The sequence below is a fragment of the Trematomus bernacchii genome, unplaced genomic scaffold (assembly GCF_902827165.1).
Source record: "Trematomus bernacchii unplaced genomic scaffold, fTreBer1.1, whole genome shotgun sequence".
Lineage (NCBI taxonomy): Eukaryota > Metazoa > Chordata > Actinopteri > Perciformes > Nototheniidae > Trematomus > Trematomus bernacchii.
The window spans coordinates 6,596,186-6,608,691 of NW_022987588.1; the positions used below are offsets into that span (position 1 = coordinate 6,596,186).

A 12,506-nucleotide genomic window follows, 5' to 3' on the forward strand; every position below is an offset into this window, starting at 1 on the left:
TCTCGACTTATTTGACAGATGTAAGTTTGGCCTAAAAAGTATTTTGATGATTTTGCTTTTAATTAATTCCAACTTTTTCTAACATCAATCGTTATTATTTGATATTTGCTTTCTGTATCTAACACATTGATTAAATTAAAAAAGTTTTTACCATTATCGACTTGCTTTTATTGCAATCATATTCCTTCATCGTATCTCCTTAGGATTTTATTATTTTATTGTTTTCACTCCCAGTCTCCTCCTTATCACTTCTGTTGTTGATTTCTTTCTACTGTAAGGCCCTTTGAGCTGTGTTTTATGTCATGAAAGGCAGTATATCAATACAGTTAAGAATAAGTATTATTTATTATTTTACAAAATAAACACATGATCTGATTCAGTCAGCTCTTTAGGAACAATTAAATACATCTTTAGTGTAATACTAACTACCTCTTTAAAGCGTGTAACCCTCCACCTGAATGTAAAGATGTAAATCCCTCAGTTAGAGCTGCGAGTGAAATAGGAGGTGCAGAGAGGACAGCTGCTGCTGAGCTTCTGTGTCCTTGGCTATTAGGTTTCTGAGCAGCAGCAGCCACACAACAGCTCATTGTCGCTCATTCTGGTTAATGTGCACACATGCTCACATTTGTGGCCATATGCACACTCAAAGACACACTCAAAGACACACTCAAAGACACACACAGGACACACACAGGACACACACAGGGGCGATCAGTGCAGACACGTGTGGAAAGCATAAGAGAAATACAAAGTCTCAAAATCTCTGCTGCAGCACCTGTTGACCATCTACAGTCCCAGCTGCTGCGCTCGAGCAGGTTGTCATGTTACACCATACAGTCTGTGTGTTTCACACACACCAAGAACAACACCGCTTAACACACACTGCTCACTTTGCACCAACTTGTTTCACATAAACAACCTCTCTCAATCCTATATAAACCAAATATACCTGAAGAGGCGACTTTACATGCAAACTGATCTTTTACAGCCACTGTAAACAAAGTACTAAGATTTTTTACTCAAGTAAATGTATTAATACCACGGTGCAAAACTGCCTTGTTGCAAGTAAGATTCTGCATTTAACTGTGTACTCAAAAAAATGCACAAAAGAAGAAGCATCAAAATATTATGAAAGTACAAAAAATGTAACTTCTCATTCTTCAGAATAATCTTATATTATTTAAAGGGGCGCTATTTTGCTTTTTTTTAAGGTTCATATCTGTATTTAGTGCCTCTACTGTGACGTGTTTACATGCTTTGATGTTCAAAAAGCTCTTTATTTTTCACATACTGTCTGTGCTGCAGCACCTCTTTTCACTCTCTTTCTGAAAGGGTGGCATTGTGATGTCACTATGGTACGGAAGAAACTCCCTCTTGAGGGAACTCTGGGATTTTAGCCTTTGCAGACCATTTTCATCCACAAAAACCTATATAACACACAATGTTAAAGAAAAATATGAATGCATTATTGTTGCAGTTGAAACAATAACGGCACGCTTTTTTGTTTACTATATATACTGCCAGGTATCTTGTGACTTTCACCAAGGCATCAATGAACTTTCATGTTGACCAATAATAATACATAATACAAAGAGTCAGATAAATGACGTGGGGTAAAAAGTACAATATTGTTGCCTCTGAAATGTTGTTGTGTGTGCAAGTAAAAAAGTAGCAGGAAATAGAAATACACACATACAAATACCTTCATATCGTACTGGTATGGGGTCATTCTCTCCCTGCTGTGACATGGCCAAATTTATTGTTAAAAGGTTACGGTTTTTACTCAGACCGGGCATAAAAGGTGTGACCCACACACCACCACGAGGTACCGACAAACTCCCTTCTTTCTATACTACCTCCATTAATCAGTTTTACACATCATTTCAACTTTTACCTTGTTCGTTTTTCCCTTTAGACTTTAAACACAGACCTTAATGAACACACCTCTGAAACCTTGGGATTCAATACCCGTAAAGCACTGCTGCCGTATTTAAGATCAACCGATCGTGGCGACCTCCAATATGACATAGAATCCAGCAACAGAGTTAGCTTAGGTGCGACTTACCTATTGTTCTCTCTGGTGTCTCTGCAAGACTCCGTCAGGGATTGATCCTCAGCCAAGGAACAGTACACTGGAATCAAACTGGACTCAGGACTCAAGCTATGTGGGAACAGGTTACATTGCCATCTGAATTGTCACCTATCCAACAATAATCAGAAGGGCTACATGGACTTTAGTTTCCTCTCACAAATGTGAACAGGTAGTTTTATTAAAGTTTCACAAGTTACAACACCACACATCAATAAAAAATGAAATGCGTTTTGCCCAGATACTTATTATATCCGAGATCTTTGCCTCAATACGAGTAAGTAATACGATCGTCTTCCGTGGCTTGCTAAACAAGCTGGAGAGCTCAAGTTCGAACTGGGTTCGAAGAGGAACTGCTCTCCTATGTTCTTCAGTCTTCTTTTATCCTCTTCTTTCCCGCGGCTTGTCACATGCTTTGCGTGCAAGCTGGTGCGTTTAGAGGTGTCCTTCTTCGTTGCTGTGGTTAACTGTTCACTTCCAGCGAGGAAATACATAACAGATTCTCCTCGAAATGGGAAGTGCATAGAGAGTTCATCTCCTCGAAAGAGGAAGTGCGTACTTTGCATCACGGGTCTTTATGAGCACCCATGTCAGGATTTATGCTATACATCCTGTTTATATTGCTAAAGCATTAAACTATACGATACATGACTATGGCATTCAGAGTTTTAACACAGTTTTTAGCATATTTAAGCTTTATATAATAAAATACATTGTTCCATTTTCTTCCTCTCTTCAACATCCTCCTTTGGAACTATGTCTTTTCTTCTATTCATCCTACTTCATCCTAGGTCTTGGTACCCGTCCTCCCGGTACACTTCTGTCTCCCGGGTGTCCTGTGTAGCCCCTTCCATCATGACCACTTATGAAATCTTCATCCCATCCGGCTCATGCGCTTCCACATTTGTCTCGGACCTCTTCGTAGCATCCCTCTCTCTTTGGGTCTGTCAGCATATACTTGTTACCACATCCATCGTCGGTGATAGCAAAATATGAGCTGTCGGAGTTGGTTTTGAAACATGTCACTTGGAGGCTTTTGATTCCCCCCCTTGTGTTGAATTCTTTGTCACCTTTATTCTGCCACATCATTGCTGAGCGATCAAGCAGAACTCTGTGCCAGTTTTCATCATACTTCCAGATGTAAGGCAAGTGGGTGAAGCCTCTTGTCCCATTGCGGAATCCCGCGAGAGTGTCCCAGTTCTGTGGATCGGAAAAGTACCTGATGGCGCACTTTCTGTATCCTCCAGTGGGACTATGGGTGTACAGCACTATTCTTCCTATGGTTTGGTCATTATTCGGGCGCCAGTCATCCCCGTCCTCATTCCCTGGGAGAACAAATGGGTTGTTCTGGCTTCGGAAATCATTTTCTTCTGAAACCTTTTTCATCAGAGGTTTCAAGGCATCCTGTACTTGTATATGCACGGGAGGTTCTTCATTGTCCAGCCATTTCCCGTATGGTGGACATCTTTCTTTTGGGCAGATGAAGTAGTTGCCTCCCCATGTGGCTACCATCCATCCTGGCGGGACTCTGGGTGATACTTCTACGGGTTCTCCTGCAACATACTCCCCTGCCCATGACGCACACAGTCTTGCGTCCGCTGGGTCACATTGCTTTTTTGTCTTATCTGTGCATTTGGAGGTGACTTGTTTGCTCACCTTTTCTTCATCTTTGTGGGGGGTTTGGTCAATTTGGATTCGTTTACTGGGTGGCTCACCTTTGTTAGAGCTTTTGACCTTCCCCTGGTATTTCTTCGTTTCTTTCGGCGGATATTCAAAACAGGTTTTCCCACCTCTGCTCCTTTTTCCTCCAGCAGTTGGTGCCTGGCTTGTGGATTGAGCCAGTGTGTTGACCTGATCGAGGAGAGACGGGGGTCCAAGTCTGGGTGATAGGGTTGCATCTGAAGGTCCATCATTTTTTGGGTGATGAGGGGTACCTCCTCGCTTTGTTCTATTTTCTCCAGGCTCCAAGGGCTGAAGTTGTATTCGAATATCTCTTTCTGCTGGTTCCCTTCTGTCAGTCCCTTCGTCACATTGGTCCACTTCAGTAGATATCCTGGGTGGATTGGAGCTCCCGGGTCTATCGGGCTTGTTTCCCCCGAGCTGTCCGTCCACAATTTTGGTGACTGAGGGCTCTGGGAATGTTGGCCAGTTGATGTTGAGGTTCTTCAAGGGTATGAGGGGAGGACAGGAAAGATGGAAATGATCCTGGTTCTCCATCTGCCAGTAGCCGGTCTGGTTTGATTCCACTGCATATTTCTTCATAGAGTTTATCGTTGTCTGCCATTCTGGTCTCCAGGTAGTTTGCTTTCGTTGTACTATCTGTATTATTTCTTCTGAGCTTCCTGGTTTAGTGAACACTTGTATTGTTCCCTCTGTATCACAGCAGGGACAGATATTTATTTTCCCTGATGAACTGTGGATGTTAAACTTATGTTGATGATATACTGCCTGGAGTACGCCTCCCTGCAGATCTTCCTTCTGTAAAATATACATAGCAGATCATACAAGTTACTCCCGGCTGTCCTAGGTTATTTAGTGTGATTACCACGAGGGCTAAGCCTAACCCCTGTTTAAGAAATACATAGAGCCGCTGTTTGCTTCTCTTGTGCTTGCATCTGTTCGCCGCCCATATCAGGTAGGTGATAACGGTCGACCCTATTATCAGGGTGAAACAGACATCCACCAACCAGACGGGTCTCAGATAATATTCAAACAGATTGCAAGTACATGATACCACATACAACCCGTAATTTACTGGTCTCCATAAGGGTAGTTGTAGCTTCTTTTGCCCCATGCACATGAATATTAGGCTGCCTGATGCATTCCTTTTCCCCATCGCAAACCATCTCCCAATATTCACCAAGCTATACATTTCTGCTGTAAACAACCATTTTGCCACGCTCTGATAACAAAAAGAGGTAATTACACTTGACATGCACACGTATCCTAATGCAGTAAGTAGTTGCCTTACCACAGTGATGTCTATGTGGCTGCCTGTATTGCCGGTGATGTTCATTCGTTGTATTTGACTTAGCATTCTCCTGCCTGCTGTTTTTCGGGGTTTGTGGTTTCTCAGTTGTCTCCTGTGTTGTCTTGGATTTCTGTGCTACTCAACTCTCCCGACCTTATCTTTATACTGAGTCTCCTCCTGCTTTCTTCCTCTTTCTAACTTCCCCTTTTTCTTGCTGATCTCGGGGGCTTCGGGGTTTGCCCCTTACTTCATATTTATTTTTTCGCTTACACATGCTATAGATTCTGCTGCCGAACATTTTGCAGAAGAAATACAGAATTACAATTCCTATTAGTACCCCAACGAATATTCCTAGTCCTAGTGCCACTTTTTGTACGATTGAAAATACCATTTCAACTACAGGTTTAATCACATTATCATAACCTGCTTTGGCGACCATCACCATTCCTTTTCCAGTCTCTGTTGCTACTTTAACAAAACTTTGACCGATTCTCCATAGTACATTGGATAGAGTAAAATCATTACTTCCGTCTCTGGTAGTCCAATATGGGGTACACATTCCTTTATAATGTAATTTCCAAAAGGGGTGTTTTTCACCATTGGGGTATGTGTTTGACCAATCTACTTCTGCGGTTTCCATAACTGATGGGAGTAGTGCGAGGCTCTGTCATGCCATTGGCGTAATTGGGGCCAGGCCCCACATTTGTTCCTGCGGCCACTGCTTCACATTTCCTTTAAGAATTACAGGGGCCTCTGGTGTTTTACACAGGCTCAGAAATAGAGCCGCTCTTCCACCTAACGTTGTTCTGTGGGGGCTAAGGGAGGGATAGTTGTCAGAGTCGAACACTATGAGTCTATCCATCCTTGCCCTGGTTACCGCAACATATCTTCCCGTTCTTATGTCTTTTGTGGCCGTTCTGTCAGTAAATTCTGACCGCCATATAAATGAACCTATATTTGCAATTTTTGTGCCATTAAGGAATCTAGGGGATGCTATACTTGCTTCAAAGGGATCTATTGGGGCTGTCCTTCTTACTGGGGTATGTCCAAGGAATGTTCGTCTCCCTATCACTTTTGCATCAAATATGGCAGCCTCATATACCGTCATAGTGCTACCTCCATAGTCATATGAATAATAGAAATCCCCTTTTTTCCAATGAGAGTTTCTTTTGTGTCTCTACCCATATTTTAGTCCTTTGATCCAATTTGGTGATGTATGCACATTCTTTACCGGGGGGTTCCTTATTAGGTTTACTAAGGTATATGTTGTAGTATCCTACATTCTCTTGACACCTGCTACATACACTTCCTCTTGTTGCCCTTACATTTATTACCGGGAGTGTGAGGGTTGAGTAATCTGAGCTGTCGTATGCGAGTCTTCCTGTTATGTAAGCTGCTATTTGGTTCTGCTGAAAATCTGCTATTCCTTCAATAGTCACCTTTTTCACTGGCTTTCTCACAGGACCTTTATACTGCTAATGTCCAGTTATGGCTCCCTCCCACTCCCCTCGTTCTAATTTTTGACTCCCCTGGGGCGACTCGAGTGCGATCTAAGATCATTGACTGTAATATTCCCCATTTCCTGTGTTCTGCTGTGTCTTCTCCATTCCCTCCTTCTGTATCTGACAACAACATTCCCTGGTCTATGAATTTTGGTCCAGCCCAGTACCAGAAATCAGTCTTATTAACTTGCTTTGTTAATTCTGTGAGGAAATCACCTGTCCACTGCATTAAACCAGGTTGGGTGTAATTAGTTTCGTCGTACCATTTCTTTACTATGTCGTGGGCGAAGTTTGGCACTTTTATATGGTGTCCAAATATTTTCCCATCTTGTGTCTGTTTATATATTATTTGGGCTGGATTTATCCCACCTGTTGTGCCTCCTCGGTATCTTTCTTTGAAACCCTTTTCTTCATTGCTACTAAAGTCATAAGGTACTAGTTTTGGTCCATTGGTATGGAATAATGTCCAGTTAAAATATATTGAGTCACTTATGTTTATTCTATCCTTCCCACAGTATTTACATTGTAATTGTGTCTGAGTTGACCTGTGGGTTCTGCTGTGTACTGTTTCCTCTTTCCCGTTTTTAAGGTCTACTCTCTCCTCACTCTTAGCTCCTGGGTTCTTAGCTAAGGCCTTACTGCCTTCTGTCGTCTGCTTAGAGGGTTATGATCAGAGTGTCTGTCACAAACAATACTGATTCTGGGGCCCCGAAATGTACCAACATTGGGTAATGTTTTGAACATAGTACTAATTCCCTCTCTACATCTGGGTACCTACGTTCCGTTTGACTGAAGGTCATGGATGTTAGTAGGCAGGGAACTTTCTCATCTTTGTTGAATACTTTGCCTCTACATGGCTTTTTACCACTAGACCCTTTCCTATTTTCCTCATGTTAAGGCCTATGACATTTTGGGTTGCGTAGTTCTTCAACTCGTTTACCCATTCTATTTCCTCTTCTGTGAGGGGAAAATCATGTATCATTTTTCCATCTTCATCCTTCCTTCTAATCCTGCCTTTTGCCTTGTGTAGCCTGCTGGCCATGTAGGAGTAGTTTGGGATGTGTGCAGATACATACTCTAATTTTCCCAATAGGGATTCTACGTGTTTTACTGTTTGTACAGTCATTCCTGTAGCGTTTTTTATGTAATCGTCAGCTACTTCCTTTCCTTCCTGTCCGATTTTAAACCCTAGGTATTTGACCGTGGCTTTCCCTATTTCACACTTTTTCAAACCAATTTTTAGGCCTGCTTTTTCTAATTTCCTTATTACTCTTTCTAGAGCGTCAAGGTGATCCTCCTCATCCTCATGAGTGAGGTACACGTCATCAATGTAGATTACCACATCTTCCTCTTTTAGCACTTCCTCCATTGCTGCTTGGAATATGTTAGGTGAGTTATTAAACCCTTGTGGTAACCTTGTCCATGCATACCCTTTCCTGTCAAAGGTGAAACATGTCTTTGGGATGCTACACTCAGAGATTGGTATGGACCAGAATCCATTTGCCAGATCAAGGCACGTTTTGTATTTACAGTTATTCAGCGTGCTTACTGTTTGATTTGGGTTGATTAGGCTCCTTCTAATAATCGATTAATATTCGCCAGGGCTGTCCGATTTTCGAATTTGATCATGGTCAGTTTCTGGCATCCCTAACTCATACCTTCTCCTACTAAGATATCCATAACCTCTCTTATTGATAGTTCCTTATTCCAGGTTTGCTCCACTAGCCTACCTATTTTTCCTTCGTCAGGATCTTGTCCTGGCAGGCAAAATGTTGTGGCTAGCTCGCTGATTTTCTGATTCTTGGATGCCGTTATACTCCCTGTGAGTCTCAGATACATTCCCATATGGTCCCCATCTAAATCTTCCTCACTTATGCCAGCTTCTTTTAAACTGGTTATATACTCGCTCATCTGTTGTCCCTTTTTCCTCGCCGGGACCATGGTTAGTAAGGATGGGATTTTTTCCAACACGGATTTATTATTCGTGTTGACATATGTATGATCTGACCTTTGACCTCTCTCTTCTCTTTCTGGGCTGTCAGGGGTGAAACTTCTAGCGCCCTGACTGAGAGGGGTACTTATTGCCCTTGGATAGGGAAAGTTTCTTTCTGCTCTATCTATGGGTTGGGGGCAGTCTGGCTCATCACCACACTGCATTCCCTCTAGATAGTTTTGTACTGATTGATCCCTATCGATTAACATGTTCCTGAACTGATCATAACCTTGTCCCAGGTGCATAATTTTCCACCTGGGAGTTACCCCTGCCTGTCCTAGTACGGCTGCGCCTGTTCTTGTTTGTGGCATCATTTGCCTTTGTTCCATGCTAGCGTTGTACCACGCTGAATCTATCAGTTTAGGAAGTTCCTTTTCCTCATCTCCTAACCACCTAGGTCTGAAGTGTGTTTCCTCTTCTCCTCCTGATGTCCATAGGGGCTCATCCTCTAGAGCAGTGGTTCCCAACCTGGGTGGCGCGCCCCCCCTGGGGGGGGCGCCAAAGATCGCAGGGGGGGCGCCAGGCCTCAGATGATTTGAGGCCAAATATCATATCATTTTTTTTTTTTTTTTTTTTACATATAATTGTAACTCAATACATGATTGTCACTAAAAGCCTTGTCTCTACATTACAATAACATATACAAAATAATTGATAAATTAATTTGAATAACAATTCAAGTTAGTAGCTATTATAGGCATAAAAAGACAGAAATGTATAATTCTTTCTTTAATAGAAATGTTTCTTCTGCCCGTAAAGTGTCCAAACCCGGCTTTTCTGGATAAGCGCATTTTTAAAACATAGTCATTGTCCATGCCGGTTTCAGATTATTTGTCACAGTTGCTCCGATCAGATCGGTCTCCTCCATTTTCTAGATTATTTACGACTTTTGTATCCACACATCGGCAAAATCCGGCTTACTTTGAGCATGTGTTTTAAACAGTTTAATCCCTTTGGGAATTGTTTCCACTTGCGCCGTCCTTTAATTTCTTCATATAGCAAGGCAAGGCAAGGCAAGGCAATTTTATTTATATAGCACTTTTCAGCACGTGGCGATACAGCGGGAATCCAAATGAATTCATCCTGAGTCCAATAACCATCAAATTCACTCCAATAGTGCTCCTTGATTACGCTTTCATCCTCCTTTAACAAAATACTTCACATTCATCCAGTAGCATTTTTGAGACTTTTAAACTTTAATTACCGCTGTTGCGCCCCCCCCCCCCCCGAAGAAACATTTCTATTAAAGAAAGAATTATACATTTCTGTCTTGTTATGCCTATAATAGCTACTAACTTGAATTTGTATTCAAATTAATTAATCAATTATTTTTTATATTTTATTGTAATGTAGAGACAAGGCTTTTAGTGACAATCATGTATTGCGTTACAATTATATGTAAAAAAATAAAATTTAAAAAAAGTCTTAATATGATATTTAGCCTCAAATCATCTGAGGCCTGGCGCCCCCCCTGTGATCTTTGGCGCGCCCCCCAGGTTGGGAACCACTGCTCTAGAGGCCAGGTGTTTATGTTATTTTGTCTCATAGGGGGAATTGGTTTTGATTTTTTGTTTCTGGCCCTAGCCGTTTCCCTGAACCTTACATGTCTTTCCGGGAGCCACGGGGGGGACACATCTGGCTCATTAATTTCCCATCTACCGGGCCTTGGTGACCTTGCAGTTGCTCTTATCTGGTTTCTCAGCCGCCGTCCGCTATTATTCCGGGACTCTAGGGCCCAATCCCAAACCACTCCCTCGACCCTACCCCTCCGTGGCGTGAACTCCGTCTGTAGACACACTCGCAGCTGAATGAGGCTCCCTCCTGTCAGATGGAGGGAGTAAATACAGCGGCAAGCTTTGGGACAAACTCCCCTCTCTCCGGCAGAAACAGGAAATGCCGTAACTGTATGTAACAACGGTTTCAAATCAGCATCTCTTAGACAAAAAATGTAAATTAATAACTCAAATAAAACTCCAAACATCTTTCATTGTGTTACTTTTTTGTAAAGCTCTTTTAGTTTTAAACCTGATGTTTATAAGCTTCTTAGTTTTTGCAACAGTCTGTAAATATACACAACTTTATAATAAAATGCACACATTTACCTTTTTCTAGACTAAACACAGGTATGATCCTAAGTTAAAAAAATATGAGGTTATCATGAGGTTGTTAACATCGCAATTTATCAGTGGATGTTTGCTGGAACTACTTGTAAACAGCGTGTTTCCTGACGGACACACACAGCGTGACTCCGGTCAGGTAGAGACCGGTCTCAAGTCAGCACCGATGCAGACTCGCTGTTTGAGGGCTTGATAGCCCACCCCCCCTCCACACCGCTCCACACTCGTTGGTTTGGAACAGCACTTAATGTGGCGGACCCTCCGCGCGAACGCGCAAACGGAGGGGTAGTGTGTAGGGGTAGGGTGTAGGGGGCGGTTTGGGATTGGGCCTACGTTGTCGGCAAAATGACTGGCTGCACGGCGTGCTCTGACGAGTTCACTTTCTATGATTGGGTCAGACCAGGGGGCCCTTGGATTTGCCGAATGTGACGGGGTGAGGGGAGGGGATATGCCCTTCTTGGGGTAGTATGTGGGCGTGCTCGGATGTCAGGGGTGTCAAAATTCAACCTTACTACCTCCCTTCCTGGTCTTTGGTTCAGGTTCACCTGACTGCCAAGGACTTCGGTTAACATTCTTATTCTGTTCATTTCTACCCTAAATTGTCTTTGGGCTTCTGTCTCTCCTTCTATGGGTAGGACCTGACTATTTCCGCCATTATCCTCTAGGATTGCGAGTGCACTGTCTATTGTTTCCCTCTCGCCTGATTCCACAGGGGTTTGTGGTATTTTGCATCACGGGTCTTTATGAGCACCCATGTCAGGATTTATGTTAGACATCCTGTTTATATTGCTAAAGCATTAAACTATACGATACATGACTATGGCATTCAGAGTTTTAACAGTTTTTAGCATATTTAAGCTTTATATAATAAAATACATTGTTCCATTTTCTTCCTCTCTTCAACAACAGCCACTGTAAACAAAGTACTAAGATTTTTAATACCACGGTGCAAAACTACTTTGTTGCAAGTAAGATTCTGCATTTAACTGTGTACTCCAAAAAAATGCACAAAAGAAGAAGCATCGAAATATTATGAAAACTTCTCATTCTTCAGAATAATCTTATATTATTTAAAGGGGCCCTATTTTGCTTTTTTTTTAGGTTCATATCTGTATTTAGTGTCTCTACTGTGACGTGTTTACATGCTTTGATGTTCAAAAAGCTCTTCATTTTTCTCATACTGTCTGTGCTGCAGCACCTCTTTTCACTCTCTTTCTGAAAGGGTGGCATTGTGATGTCACTATGTTACGGAAGAAACTCCCTCTTGAGGGATTTTAGCCTTTTTCATCCACAAAAACCTATATAACACACAATGTTAAAGAAAAATATGAATGCATTATTGTTGCAGTTGTTTACTATATATACTGCCAGGTATCTTGTGACTTTCACCAAGGCATCAATGAACTTTAATGTTGACCAATAATAATACATAATACAAAGAGTCAGATAAATGACGTGGGGTAAAAAGTACAATATTGTTGCCTCTGACATGTTGTGTGTGCAAGTAAAAAAGTAGCAGGAAATAGAAATACACACATACAAATACCTTCATATCGAACTGGTATGAGTTCATTCTCTCCCTGCTGTGACATGGCCAAATGTATGCTGTGAGAAATAAAATCCAATCAGTACTACATAAGCTTAAAGGGGACCTGTCATGCAAAATGCACTTTTGTACGTCTTTATACATGAATATGTGTCCCCGGTGTTCCAGGGAACTCACCAAGTGTCAGAAAACACAACCCTCTCTATTTTCCTCCATACCCAAACCTCTAAAAAAGGGGCTGCAACGGATCTGATAAAAACTGATCCAGATTTGAACACTGTCCTGACG

The 12,506-nt window shown here is 42.0% G+C and overlaps 1 protein-coding gene across 1 annotated transcript; it reads right to left on the bottom strand.

Annotated features, from left to right (window-relative positions):
- Positions 1-2,977: 2,977 nt before the first annotated feature.
- On the bottom strand, positions 2,978-5,120 carry LOC117481303. Its single transcript, XM_034128939.1, has 2 exons — positions 5,061-5,120; positions 2,978-4,567 (listed from the first exon to the last, which is right to left on the bottom strand). The coding sequence occupies exons 1-2, from the start codon at positions 5,103-5,105 to the stop codon at positions 2,978-2,980; spliced, it is 1,635 nt and encodes a 544-aa protein (XP_033984830.1). The 5' UTR covers positions 5,106-5,120.
- Positions 5,121-12,506: the final 7,386 nt, after the last annotated feature.